The 14887-nt window shown below is 38.5% G+C and overlaps 1 protein-coding gene across 1 annotated transcript; it reads left to right on the top strand.

Moving 5' to 3' along the window:
* Positions 1–1199: 1199 nt before the first annotated feature.
* Positions 1200–14464, top strand: LOC148358505 (uncharacterized). Its single transcript, XM_088345728.1, has 5 exons — positions 1200–1900; positions 1972–2014; positions 5167–5250; positions 5370–5615; positions 12456–14464. The coding sequence occupies exons 1-5, from the start codon at positions 1526–1528 to the stop codon at positions 12893–12895; spliced, it is 1188 nt and encodes a 395-aa protein (XP_088201854.1). The 5' UTR covers positions 1200–1525; the 3' UTR covers positions 12896–14464.
* Positions 14465–14887: the final 423 nt, after the last annotated feature.

Here is a 14887-nt window from a genome sequence, read left to right as displayed (position 1 = left end):
GTTGTGATACTTCTGTTACCGCACCCTCATCAATCATAGTTTTTGAACCGGTGATGTTTCTCAGAGCCTCCTAACAGGTGCTTACTCGCCATCTTCGAACCTGATTGTCTAAACCAACAGCTTTATTGTCACATATTTTATGCCTCGGGGCCAGCAGGGATAATTGAGAAGACCTGTAGGTAGATTTCTGACTCTGGCAACAAGTAACGGCTAAAATGTGATTGGTTGAATGCCTAAATATGAAAGCACACATCTGGAAGCAGCACAACCATAGAAAAGGAAATGAAACGAAGTTGGCAGACATTTATCACTAACACTTATTTTAGTTTTCATGGACAAAAGATTAGTAACATCAAACGATTTAGATATTTTTAGGCCAGCAGAGAAGGCCTTGCAGCTAACCACTGGTAAATACTGTAGTCTCCCCGCTTATTGTTATTTGATAGTACAGTAGTAATTTTTTGGAAGGGAGTAAGAAAACATTAAGACTGTATCTTTATTTGTTAAACAAATGAAGCCTGTAAAAGGGCTTTGTCCTTTAGTTTAAGTGTTTAATAGATCATACGATTGTATAAAAAATAAAGGTGTCTACTTCATGGATTTGGCCTATCACGGTTTGTTTTTGGAACGTAATCGAGTCATCCAGTTTTTTTCCCTGTGTTAAACGAGAGATTACTGTTTACGTTTACCAGGGTAACCTTATAAAAGTTTGTAATGATGATACAGGAAATCCCTAACAACTCACATTGTCACAAATGTCCAACACCTTTTCAAGTTCAGCAATTACACAGAAGTAAATAAGTGTGCCACATATAATGTCAAATTTTTAGAGGATGTTGTTTATGCGGAATAATTAGTGTTTTGGTAAGGCATCGTTTTCCTAACTTTGGAAAAAGTGCATTGCTTTTAAAATAGACGAGTCCATGCAGACAATCCTTGTATCCACGTAAGAGATGTTTCATGCATAATCTTATGCGTCTGGGCTTCTGTATGGGAAAGGCTGTTACCATAGCAGCACCAAGCCGTAAGTGCCTTTTCAAAGGCTGGGCTTCTCTGTCATGACCACCCCCTTTCTTGCTTTTATCAGCTCTCAAACCATTCCACATAATAGAGCTGCGACAGTCACTCATTTGGGACACAACAGATAGCACAACGTGGGGATTTTGTCTTTACATCCTGCAGGCTGTCAGTGTCTTTTTGGTCTTTTAGAGAAGAAGAAAGTTTGTTTTTTTAATTGCAGAAGGATATCTCCAAACACCACAGCATCTGCATCTTGGCGGCAGTCTTCTTCACAAAAGAACAGGAAGCTGTACACCGAAGCCTGAGGCCTTGCGTTCTAAAGAGCACAATTGGATACTGACAGTCACACTTTCACACAGTCGATGGAATTATTGTGTTTTTCTTCGATTTTTTTTTTCACCCATAAATTCAAATGTCGAACATCAGATGTGAGCAGAAAATTTCATCCTACTGCTGTTGAGAGAAGAAGAAATAGGGCCATCCGGAAGGATTGTGGAGCATCAAAATGTCAGGTCTGACCTTCTGTCCAAGAGCCATAAAACAAATTGAAGGGGATAAAAATCACAGCGAGAAATTACAGATCTCTGAATGCCCTTCTTGTAAAAGAAATAACGACAAGCTCCTAATCCTGCCATGTTCTCACACCATGTGTATTCACTGTTTAAAATGGGAAGGTCAGCAGAGGTCGGGTAAGCCCACCCGCTACGATGTGAGACCACGTGGCTGCTCCGTGCTGTGTCCATTGTGTCTGTATGATGTGGAGCTGCCATGTAGGACTTGGGAAAGCGCTTTATCCTGTCTCCCAAAATACCCCACTCTTCAATCTGAATGTTTCAAACGGCAGGGAGTATCTGAACCACAGCAACCGAGGCCAAAGCAAGTAAGAGCTGTAATATTCCTTTTTAATATTTGCATGATATCATGCTAAACCTCTTCCACTATGAAATCAAGGGGTCCTCTCATGTTTCAACTGCATATGAAGAAACAGCACAATGTGAGTTGATTCATTTATGATTATTGTTTCATCAAGTCCAATGTGATCATTTTCTCAAAATCAATATTTACGATTAAAGGTATTCCTATACTCTTAAACATACTAAATGTGAGAAAATTGGGCATGTTTTTTTTCACAAGATGTATATATATTTCATCAGTATATCAGTCCCGCGACCCTAATGAGGATAAGCGGTACGGCTGATGAGATGAGATGAGTATATCAGTGTCTCAAAATCATGACAAAAAGTTACAGGACAACGGGGCAGAAAACTCTGAAAAGTTGCCTGCCCAGCCATAAAGTTGCCTGCCCCATTTTTCCCAACTTGGAACCCAATAAGACAACTAATCGCAAAAAAAAAACAAAAACATTGTTACAAAGTATTAATGATTGATAATCAAAAGCTTTAACAGAACAACACTTTAAAATTATGTTTTTATAAATCTACTTAAAACATTCATTGCATGTATATGACATCGCTGTTTTCAATCTGCCATCAGTATGTACCTGTATTTACTCATTTTCATTCATGCAATGTTTGCGTTGCATCGTCTGCTACCAGCCACGTGAACTCCTTTTTCCACGATACTTTTAATGTACAGTTACGTTTTGTAGCGTCATAAATGTTATTAGCTTCTTTTGAATCTTTCTTCTGCGGCTGAGGTTTTGGCTTGATTCCTAACCACTTATCCATTTTTCTTGTGTTCTCTGTGCGTCTACTTTGCAAAATGATATGCAAATGCACGGCCTTATAAAACTTGGGAAAGTCCGGAAGCACAAAGTTATTCGATGCAGGGCTTCCGATTGGCTGCCAAGTATGCAAATTGCCAAACGAACCAAAATTTCTAAACCTAACGAAGATTTCGAAATTGGAATAAAACAAACGTTTGATTTGAAAAAAAAATCTTTCGTTTTTTTTTTTTTTCTTTCTTGAAAAAGTTGTCGGCCACCCAGGCAGAGACATTTCGTAAGTTTTACGCTCGATGTAAAAGATGGCGTCCGGGCAGACGTTATTTCAGACACTGCCAAAAGTCGTACCACACTTTTGGTCCCGGGCCGAACAGGATAAACATTTATTGAATACACTAAACCTTGACTATTTTAAGAGAACATAAAGATGAATTAAAAACAGTCAGGAATATTATTTCAGAATAAACAAACTTAAACAATAAATAACTTAAAAAAAACATTGCTTTCTACAAAAAGATCTCCTGTCAAAATATACAAATTTAAAATATGAAAAAAAGAAAGAAATATAAATAAAATTTGTGTTTTTCACTTTAGGTTTTTTACTCTGGGAATTATTCTTTGGTGAAAATAATATGCTGGATCCTCATGTTCGTCTTTAACCCTTCAACTTTCTGTATCTTCTGCTCTGCATCCTAGTTTTTCAGCTTACTTCGATGATTTGTCTTGTATTGCAGTTTTACATACAATTCCTTTAAACGGCCAGATTAGCTCCACAAAGAAGACACACAGATTACCCGGCAATGTCAGTTCACAATTATTCAGCCTCCCCTCTGTTTTGAAAGGCTCTGTTTTTGGAGTCAACTTTTTCCTTGGTGGTTGTGAGGGTTTAGCATTCGCGTAATCCACAGGAACAGAAACGTCACACTGCTTTTTTCCGTTTAGCCTCCCGTTACATCGTGATGGATAGAAGTTCGTCCCCAGATGTTACGTTTTCGCTTCGTGACACTAAAGACTCGCTATTAATGCACCTGTCGGTTTTGTTTTTCAACTATCCCACGTGTTGTTTGTCAGAAGATACCAAATGGGGAAAAAAAGCTCTAAATATAGGAAAAATTACCTTTAATACTCCATAGCAAATAGCAGATCATATTGCACATGTAAAATTTGTTTTACCAAAAAATATCAAACCAATATTCATTGTAAGAAATTGAAAAGATTATTATGCTTTTTTTTTTCAAAGATGTTGTGTTATTCTTATTCATTCACTTTCTTTTTATTCTACAATAATGCAACAGCGTAAAATAAGAAAAAAAGCGAAAGATCAGATATAATTACCATAATGAAGGCATAATTATTATTAGTCTTATACAAATTTGAAAGTTTGATTTATAACATTTACATTTTATTTCGTTTTAAAGCTTTATTGATAACTATTAACGTAACAGCAAGTTATAAAGCAACATAAATTACTCACGACTTACTACTTAGCAGCTTTAAAGAGACAGTGTATCTTATTTGACCTTCCGAATGTCGCTGTGTTGTGTCGTGCAATCGTAAACGAGTGCTCAAAAGCACACTTTTCACCAGGTTTTTTTCCCGGACACTCGTAGCAGCACGATGGCAGACAATTATGTCATCGCCTTCTAGGTTATGTTAGGTAAAATAAATACGAATTTCCTACGAGTATTTTTAAACCTGTGTGTTTTGTCTATTTTTGCCCATTTTTTATGTCAATATATATATTTACTTTTTAATGAATGAAGTATATTTCACTTTTCTGATGCGCTAAAATACCCATAATAATAATAACAATAATAACAATAATAATAATAATAATAATCTTGGGCAGCACGGCGGCGCTGTGGTTAGCGCTTGTGCGGCACAGTTCATGTCATGGGAACCTCCTGCGTGGGTTCAAATCCAGCTCCAGACTTCCTGTGCGGAGTTTGTATGTTCTCCCCGTGCTTGCGTGGGTTTCCTCCGGGCACTCCGGTTTCCTGACACATTCCAAAAACATATATATTAGTTTAATTGGCCTGTACAAATTGTCCCTAGGTGCGAATGAGCGAGTGAGTTGTCTGTCCCCGTGTGCCCTGTGATTGGCTGGCAACCAGTTCAAGGTGTCCCCTGCCCACTGCCCGGAGATGGCTGGGATTGGCTCCAGCCCCCCCGCGACCCTAATGAGGATAAGCGGTAAGGCTAATGAGATGAGATAATAATCATCATCATCATCATAATAATGATACACACTGTCCCTTTAAGCATAGAGGAGCTTTTAAAAAATATTTGTGTACCAAGTATAATACGCTTCTCACCGTGTTTGGAAAAGCAGAAAGATGTTTATTATGTTGTTGTTTCTCTGTTTTTTTTAATTGTATTTATTATCTTTGTTTTTATTAACCCGTGTGAAAGGTGAAAACATGTTTTTTTTCATCTTTTTTGTTTTTTGTTTTTTAACACAGGTTCCATTGCGTGCAGTTCGACCATATCACCAGCTGAGAGCGACATAGATCTACAAGAGGAGGCGATGGAACAGTCCGTTTATGGTATTAACATATTCAAGATTCCCAACTATAAATTAACTTGTTTGGATATTGCTGCATTATGGATAAACAGTATGTTTCTTGTGTGTCAAAAACTTCTATATAATCACCATTTCCCCCAGGTTTACGTTTTGCATTGAATCCGAAGACAGCTCCAGCTTCTCTCCGTCTTTCCAATACATCCCTCACTTTGACTTACCAAGAAGCAATTTCTCTAAATGTATCCCCTAAAGACGAAAAGAAGCTTATGATGACCCCCGATCCAGATGTTTTGACAGACCTCCCTCAAGTTTACGCTGATGTTGTCATTGCACAGGGGCAGTATTATTGGGAAGTGGAGGTCTGCAACAGTTCTGTCTACAAAATTGGTAAGGAGCTTTTTCATTATTGATCACTGCAATCCTTCGTTTTAAAAAAGTAGAAACCTTTATTTTGTTTCACCATTATTATGCAATTAACTACTTAAAGAACAAACCCTTTTGAACCGACTCAATCCCAGCTCAGTAGCCTAGATGGTAGTGTGCCCGCTTGAGACTGGGAGGTCGCTGGTTCGCGCCTCGGCCGAGTCATACCTAATTGGTAAAATGGCGGCGCCCTCTGTTGGCTGCGGCTGCATCGATTCGCTACAACGGGTCAGATGTATCGACATTTCGTTCTGTGTACATTGTTACAAAGAATGACAATACAAAGAAAGTTATTATTATTATTATTTTTCTAACAAATTAAAGTACAGTACAGACCTTTTTATTTATTTATTTATTTATTTTTACAAATAACTAATCTACCATTCAATAATGATAATAATAAGCAGGGAGACTGCTACATTCCAATTACAATGCAGAATACTTCAAAATGCAAATCAATGAAGAAGCAAAACAGAAAAGTCAACAGCGTTCAGCAGGAAATTACGGGTTTCTATTATCCTTAATCTTGTATTAATCAGTGTGCCAGGGCACACCATGATACCTTGTCTAGTGTGCCACAGGAAATTGGCCAATTTGATCATGCCATAGTTCAGTATCTTTCAAATGAACTGTAAAATTCACCCATATCTGTAAGTGGCAGTAGATGTGTTTTTTATATACTAATTTTCTCAAGGTAGTACAGTGTATTTTATAAATTTTTGTTTGTGAAAACTGTTTAAGATTACAATGCAAAGATTACTAAAATTAATCAAATCTTGCACATTTTGCTGATTTTACTGTAGCTATTATTTTCTTAAACTAAAAACCAAACAAAAATCAGAAGCAGTAAGAAAGTAGTATAAAAAATGTACCACTGACTGATAATTCTGGCTCGTAATAGCTATTTGTGTTGTAATTTTTCGGGGAAAATAAATAAATAATAATAATTTTAAAAAACAACTTGAAAAACGGCTTAAAAATATAGCAACATCCAAAATGAAAGCAAAATTATGAACAAAATAGATGACCAGTATTACACACAGAGCTACCATAACTACAATGAAAATAAAAACTTTATATTGTCAAATTAGGGAACATGATGAAAAATATAAAAAATAAATGTGAAACTGGTGCCTCAAGATTTTTTAATGAAAAAAAAAGATTGAGAAACACTCCTCTAATATGTATTTGACCCAAATTTTTGATTTAACCTTGTTCTCAGTATAGGCTTAAAATCCGCCTTAAATTAAAGGGTCTTGCTTTGTCACCTAAAAATACATCACGGTTTTCTCAGACTGGGATATGTAAAATATTGCTCTTGAAAATTATTTATTTTTAAATATTTCGTCCCCACAAAGCCTTGTTATGCAACTAGGTTTGTATTCTTATTTCTTTGGGTTAAAAATTTACCTGAATCTGACTTTTTAATAGCAGTCCGAATGGCTTAAAAAGAAATATAGTAATTAAATCAATTAACTTATCCTTTTTTCTGATCCATTTAATCTAGCCTCGTTTGTTTTTGTACAAAAATGATAATGATTATTATAATTACGTACCGACGTTCTTGTCAAGTTCAGAATTGATGAACTCATCAATGCTCAAGAAGTTGTCAGGTGGAAAGAAAGCAGCACCATAGCATTATGTTACATTAGGAGCTGTGTGACCACTCGTAGATAAAATTGTTTCCATCCATCCATTATCTGCACCGCTTATCCTCAGTAGGGTCTCCGGGGTGCTGGAGCCTATCCCAGCTATCTTCGGGCAGTGGGCAGGGGACACCTTGAACTGGTTGCCAGCCAGTCGCAGGGCACACAGAGACAACTCACTCGCTCAGTCACACCTAGGGACAATTTGGACCGGCCAATTAACCTGACATCCATGTTTTTGGGAATGTGGGAGAAAACCTACGCAGGCGCGGGGAGAACATGCAAACTCCACCGTGGGGCTGCGCGCTAACCACCCACATGCAAAATGTTATGTTTGTATGTCACGTGAAATGAGTAACGCCTTGAAAACATTTACCGGTCGGTAGCTTTCTTATCATAACCTAATACGACATTACGTAGATGAGTTCTTTGATATAATTGTCCTTCTTTAGATGGTTCCCACAGTTTACCAAGTGCTTACTTGTATTTTGTAAAATCTTAAGACTAACAAAAATGAGAGTTTTAGAGCCCACCTGCCCCCACCCGCCCTCATCACATTCTACAGGGGCACCATTGAGAGTATCCTGACCAGCTGTATCTCTGTGTGGTGTGGAGGCTGCAGCGCTACCGACTGGGGTAGTGTGAGGAGGGTAACGAGGACAGCAGAGAAAATAATCGGGACTACACTTCCCTCCATTCAGGACATTGGCCAGAGGCGCTGCCTATCCCATGCTAAGAACATTATTGGGGACCCCTCTCACCCCCATCATGAACTGTTCACTCTGCTAGCCTCTGGGAAGAGGTACTGCAGTGTGCGGTGCAGGACCACCAGGTTCCGCAGTAGTCTAGTCCCCCTGGCCATTAGACTGTTAAATGGTCAATCTAACATATAGTTAACCTAAATCTAAACGGCTGCTAATCTGACTTTTTGCACTACTGGCAGTTCTTTATAGCTTGCCACTCCTTGCACATTTGCTCTCTGCACTATTGTACTTACAGCGTTATTGTTACAGTGTTAATGTTACTGTTTACCTGACTGTTAACCTGAATGCCCATTTTGCACATCTGGTTAGCTACTCCTCTTGCACTATCGGCACTATGGTAAAATTTACTATACGTAGCCATAACACAATACAACTTTTACTTATATCTGTACATTCGAGGAAATTGTGCGGGTCAGATGTATCGACATTTCGTTCTGTATACACGTGTACTAGAATGACAATAAAGTAGATCTGAATCTGAATCTGAATCTGAATCTGTCAAATGTGATGAAAGGAGAATATCATTCTCACTCTGAATGCATTGGATTAAGTCTCTCCTCTAGTGTTTCTCCGTACAATTGCTTTTTTTCAAGTGATCAGTTAATTAACAGTTACAGGTATCCATATCAGTAGTTAGCAGCCAATTACCCTCTTATTTTTCCTTTTAAATACTAATTATATACTCATGGGGTAGCACAGTATATGTCAGGGAACGGACCAGGAGGCAGGAAGTGTCAACTCATTTGCGTTACGATCTATCACTTTTATTTAGAAAATAAAAGTTGTCCAACATGCAGGGACCATAGACAAAACAAAACAAGCTACAGGCAATCAAAAACTCAAACTAGGTAATACTCACAAAACAGGCTTAAAGGCAATAACTCAGAACAAACGGGCATGAACAGGTCTTCCTCGAGTCAAACAAAACAATGGTATGGCAACGGGGAGTCCCAAAACAAGCCCTTAAGAATCCCACACGCAATTAAGTCAATCTGTGTCAGCCGGTGTCAAGGGGCGGGACCAGCTGGGTGTCATGGCAACCATGACAGTATATGTAATAACTTATTTTTTGATGGCTCAGTTTTGCACATGAAAAACAAGTTAAAATATAAATAGTAAAACATGAAAAACAGGTTAAAAACAAAGTAGAATCCAAAATGACAACAAAAATAATTCCAAATTGATTCCAGTGTTACCTCTTGAGCTTCTGTGACCATGAATAAGTAACATCTAATATTGTCATTAATTTTGGACCCATGTGAGGGAGGCAGGAACCATAGGCAGAGGTACTCAAAACAAGGGATTGTGTTTTATAACAAACTAGCACGAAAGTTGCAAACAAAGATGTGGCCTTGAAGCAACTAAGAAAATGTCAACGCAAGAAACTAGAAATAAAAACCAAACTTCCCAAAGTTTAAACAAGAGATAACGACCGAAACTGGAAATGAAAGATGCAAGGATCAAAGTAACAAGGGAACGGAAAACAAACCTAACGTGGTGGTGGAAACAAAAAAAAACTCTAAATGATCCGAACCCAGTTTGTGTTCAAAATTTTCCTTTTTAAAGGATTCAGGATAATTGGGCACAGGTGTGTGATAATTGGACATACTTGTGCATAGTTCAAAAACCAGTTGGGGCCCTCTAGTGGTGGGAGGTATGCCAGACCCTAATGGTGTGTCTGGAATGGAGGCGGCAAAGAGAGAGAGGAGCGGCCAGACATGGCAAATCTAAAAAAAAGCTAATGTAAACATGGAAAATAATAAAATGAGTTAGAACCAACACACACCGGACTTCAATATTGTCCCCTGTTATGTCACATAAAATGATTTTTAAAAAATTGCAATCCTGCAAAGTAATCCTTATTTTTACAAAATTTACCTGTAAATTAATTTCTGTATGCAACTGTAACAAAATACACTTACCTTTCTTTTGGGATCCTGGTCTTGTAACATCATTACATGTATAACATTACTCCCCAAGCCTGACTGTAACACTACCATAGGTGACACTTTTACAGTATATTGTACCGTACAGTCAGGACTACTGAACTTAACTGTGGTAATAGAGGCCAGAAGTTTTGGGGGTTTCTGTCTGACCTTCTTATAGGAGTCATTTCTGTGTACTTGGCCTCATTCTTTGTGGGACAGCTATTAACGTGTTTTCCATGTTCTCTCAGTTTGAGAAGAATTGCCGGCACAAAAAGTATACTTATGTGTACTATCAATTAAATATACAACTCTGCATTTCTGCATATATCTTGACTCGGTGGCTTATCCTGTGTATTTGTTAACTTAGGTAGAACAGTCCCTTTGATTACATGATATTGGTGTGTGTACTCATCTCTCCATATAGTCATTCTTTGAAACCATCAGAATAGCCGTGAGCCTGTAAAGCACAACAGATTTAGTTGAGTTGGGTAAACATTTAAATACAGTAGGTTGAGTGGAATTATATTAGCAAAAACGTTTCCGATAGTTTACGATGGGTGTAACGCAAGCTGGGTGGTTAGCGTGCAGACCCACGCAGTTTGCATGTTCTGCCTGTGCCTGCGGGGTTTTCTACCGGAACTCCAGTTTCCTCCTACATTCCAAAAACATTCATGTCAGGTTAATAGGCTGGTCCAAATTGTCCCTAGGTGGGAATGAGTGAGTGAGTTGTCTGTCTCTGTGTGTTCCCTGCGACTGGGTGGCAACCAGTTCAAGGTGTCCCCCGCCCATAGCAGGGAGATAGCTGGTATGTGGTCCACCACCTCCGTGTCTCTAGTATGGATAAGCGGCATGGATAATGGATGATGGATGGAGTTAATGATGTGGTGACTATCACAGGTTGTCATATTTGTCCTATACAAATTTATTGTACAACCATCCATTGTAGATAGTGGTTTATTTATCTAAATATTAACATATACTTTAATAATACATTGAATAATGTATATACTGTATACAGAAAATGTTTAGAACTTCTACTATATGTAAACCCCATTTAAATACAGCAAGAGATTTACTCAAATCAATGCTGTGTCATAATCTATCCATCCATCCATTATCTGCACCGCTTATCCTCAGTAGGGTCGCGGTGATGCTGGAGCCCATCCCAGCTACCTTCGGGCAGTGAGCAGGGGACACCCTGAACTGGTTGCCAACCAATCGCAGGGCACACAGGGACAGACAATTCGCTCGCTCATTCACACCTAGGAACAATTTGGCCCGGCCAATTAACCTGACATGCATGTTTTTGGAATGTGGGAGGAAACCGGAGTGCCCGGAGGACTGTGTCATTATAGTTACACAAATTACTGGTTTTAGCAAAAATACACATTTCGTTTGTATTCAATTTTATGAGTTTTTTTTTCAATGTTCAGAATCAAATGTCCTGCCCAATTCTTAGATACTCACATCCGAACAGCTTTTTGATGTGATGGCAAAGCTGATTATCTTATAGTATTTACAATATTTGAGCAGTTTTAAATTCAAGTAAATCAGATAATTTAAGAATATATAGTTTTTTGAATAATATAGGTTCGTTGATTTAAGAAATGTGAACGATCAATACCTCATATAGCTCTTCGTCATTTTTAGAAATAATTACTATTTATTTGTATTTGTTATATCCACTCAGTAGTTTGAAATTGGGCAGTACGAATGCTAAAAATATCTTAAAATATCTTTTACAGAGGATATCTAACGTTCTGGAGATTTTTCTTTTCAAATGTGATTTTTTATTTTTTCTTATTTTATAGTTTTGTGACATTAAGTAATTTGTTTTTTTTTTACCTCTCAATTTTGACAAATTCAACAGTAATTTTGACTTGTTGTTCATTTTTGGATTTTCAAAACTATCTACTTTCTTCCTTTCAGACAAAAATTATTAGTGTCAAAAATATTTTAACAATGTCCTTAATTATTTTCTACCATATTCAAAAGCTGTTCCATATTTTTCCCCGAGCAAAAGTGTTGTGTCATTAGCAAAAATAACAATATACAAATATATAAAATGTACTTTTAATTTGTAATGTAAACAATTCATGACTGAGGACAGAACCTTGGGGGATCCCGTGAATGATCCTCAACTGAGTATATTAAAATTATTAAGCTGCACATGTTAGGTAACTTTGTATCTAGTGTGATTACACTGTGAGGTAGGGTGTAAGAGACTTACACCCTACCTCTGCAGGTTTTGCTTGATAAAATATTATGCTCACTCGTATCAAATGTTTTTTTAGGTCTATAAAAATCCCAACTATAAATCGTTTATTGTCAACACTGGTAGCATTCTCTTTATGAAGACCTAATCTTCCCAAAAAATGTACCAGGACTTCTTAATGTTGGCAAAATGTGTTTTAAGCTCTGTTAAGGCTTTAGTCACTTACAACATACACACTTTTGTTTTTTCAGGTGTGAGCTCTCTGAATGGCGAACAGGGCTGGCTGCTGGAAAGACGGGGCTTGTTGTTTTTTACAGTTTATGACGGGAGACAAGAGTTGCTCAACAGCGTCCCGCCCCAGATCAAAACCATTGGAGTTTTTCTTAATTTTGGAGGAGGTGTGCTCAGCTTTCACAACCCGGTGACCCAAGAACACCTCGTCACTCTGCCGACTCGCTTTCATCCCTTGGGAGTGATACCAATTCTAGGTCTGGGTCAGGGTTGGTTAAGATTGCGTAGTGCCCTCCCCCCTCCTCTTTCTGTTTTTGTCAGTAAGACCTCCGCTTTTAAAGGACCCTATGGATCCAGTAAAGACTGCGGGTGCCTGAATATTCCCTTCCGATCAGTGCGTAAAGTTATACAGAAGTTTGAGGCGCTGTCAGCATCAAAGCCCAGTTTTGGCTCGTCCTGAGGATTCTCAGGGACAAATCATTGCTGGCACAAAGGACAGGAAACTGACGCTGAAGAAGACAATCTGACTTTACAATGGAGATATGTGCTGGCAGACCCACAAATCCTTAGAGGGTTTGATCTATGAGTACTATTTAAAAGGCAAATGTCCCATTTTGAAGGACTTTCAGATGCCTACTTCCATTCTCTGTGTGACCCCGGAACTATAATTGACTCTCCGCGGGATGCAGTGCTTTCAATCAAACACCCCCACTATTCTTGGCCTGGTCAGAATGAGTCCTCACTATTGCCAAGTGTAAAAAAAGGGTGGTCTTTTATCTGTGTGACTTCTTAATTTGTGACTGTTGTCAGACAGTAGGGGTCCTTTCACATATAACATGTCCCTACTAGGGGTGGCCGATACTGGGAATTTTAGTATCAATCCGATCCAAGTAAGGAGTACAGACGCTGCCTTTAGTGGATACCAATCCGATACCGATACGTTTCGCTTAGAAATGTCATGATCATTGAATAATTGAACCCTCCCTCTTGACTTTATAATGACAAGATTTTAGGAATAAAATGTGACATTTTTTATTAAATAAGTACTATTTAAACGTCAACAGGATCACCTTTTCAGAACCAAAGCCAAGCGAGTCAAACAGGAAGCAGCAATGTAACGAAAATATGATAAAGGTGCCCTCAAACATTTGGCCCTCTCTTCTACATAGCGGGCAAGAATACAGCAGCAGGCCAGGTAGGGAGAGGTGCATAAACTTAGAAAGTGCCTGAGGGTGATGGGTGAGAAAGAGAAGGGCTGTGCCATCTACATATAGAACTGATGCTTTAAGGAGTACAGACGCTGCCCTACTTACGAACGACGTAGGTTCCAGACAATCGTTTGTAAGTTAAATTTGTTCGTAAGTTGTTTCAGTGCTATATTTTGTATGTTTAAGGTTTACAGTATATGAGTATGTTTAAGGGTTATATAAGTAACCTGTATTGTTTTGTACTAAAAAATAAAAATTTCATAAAACAATATGCTCGATAAAGATACATAAAGTTGAGTTTAACTTACTTTTGGAAGATGGGCTTCAAGAGGTCCTCATTCCGTGGTAGAGAGTGGACAGAAAAAAAAGTGATCCAACCATTTTCTCAAATGCATCAATCTTTCTTTTTACACTTTCATTTCAAAAGAAACGGTTCGCCTGTTCTTTACATTTTACCCCAACCATATTGAATGGATGCACGCAATATTGAACAATAAAAACGTCAAAGTTCTTAGCGCGCTAACGATTCAGTACATGTTGTTATGATTACACACGAACCAGAGAGTGGAGGCCGGATTTCTTCTTCGGTGTGGTGCTGGGTGACCTCTCACAGCGCCACGCGGCGGAAAGAAGCACGACAGTAATGTTCCTCTACTCGGAAAAAGGTGCACACAATACAAAATCTAACTTAGGAGCAATGTCCGGATATATTTTGACATCCCGGAAAAAAAGATTATATCTACCGTTGTTCGTAAGTCGAATGGTCGTAAGTAAGGGAGCGTCTGTATGGTAGAGGGGTGAAGTATCGATCCCAGGATGAAAGTACCAATCCAACCCAATTACTTAGTATCAGTATATTTCAATATTTGGATCGATCCACACAACCCTAGTCCCTCGGCACTAAAGGACAAGCGCCACTACTGTAAGTGTCTGCTTTCACTGTTTTTCCTATGCCGCTGGTATGTAATCAAGCTTAAATAATGAGTAAGCTGTGCGAGGCGGCAATGATAGGTGCAAGTACAGTGACACTAGCCGTGCCAACTCAGAACAGCCAGGACAGGTGGTAGCGCACGTTTATCCCACGCTCTGTCTTCGATCAGACAGTAGGCTGCCCTTTCTTGACCCTTTTAAAGCCACAGGACTCCTGAGATCTTCAAAAGGGGCAGCAGATTGCAAGAGAAAAGGGAAAGGGGGAGCCATAACAGCATGCCTGAATTAAAAGACAGCAGGTGACGGTAGAAAGA

The sequence above is a fragment of the Urocampus carinirostris genome, chromosome 10 (assembly GCF_059441175.1).
Source record: "Urocampus carinirostris isolate Australia breed hairy pipefish chromosome 10, RoL_Ucar_1.0, whole genome shotgun sequence".
NCBI classification, from domain to species: domain Eukaryota; kingdom Metazoa; phylum Chordata; class Actinopteri; order Syngnathiformes; family Syngnathidae; genus Urocampus; species Urocampus carinirostris.
The sequence above is the reverse complement of the archived record's forward strand: the minus strand, read 5'-3'. Positions and strand labels throughout refer to the sequence as shown.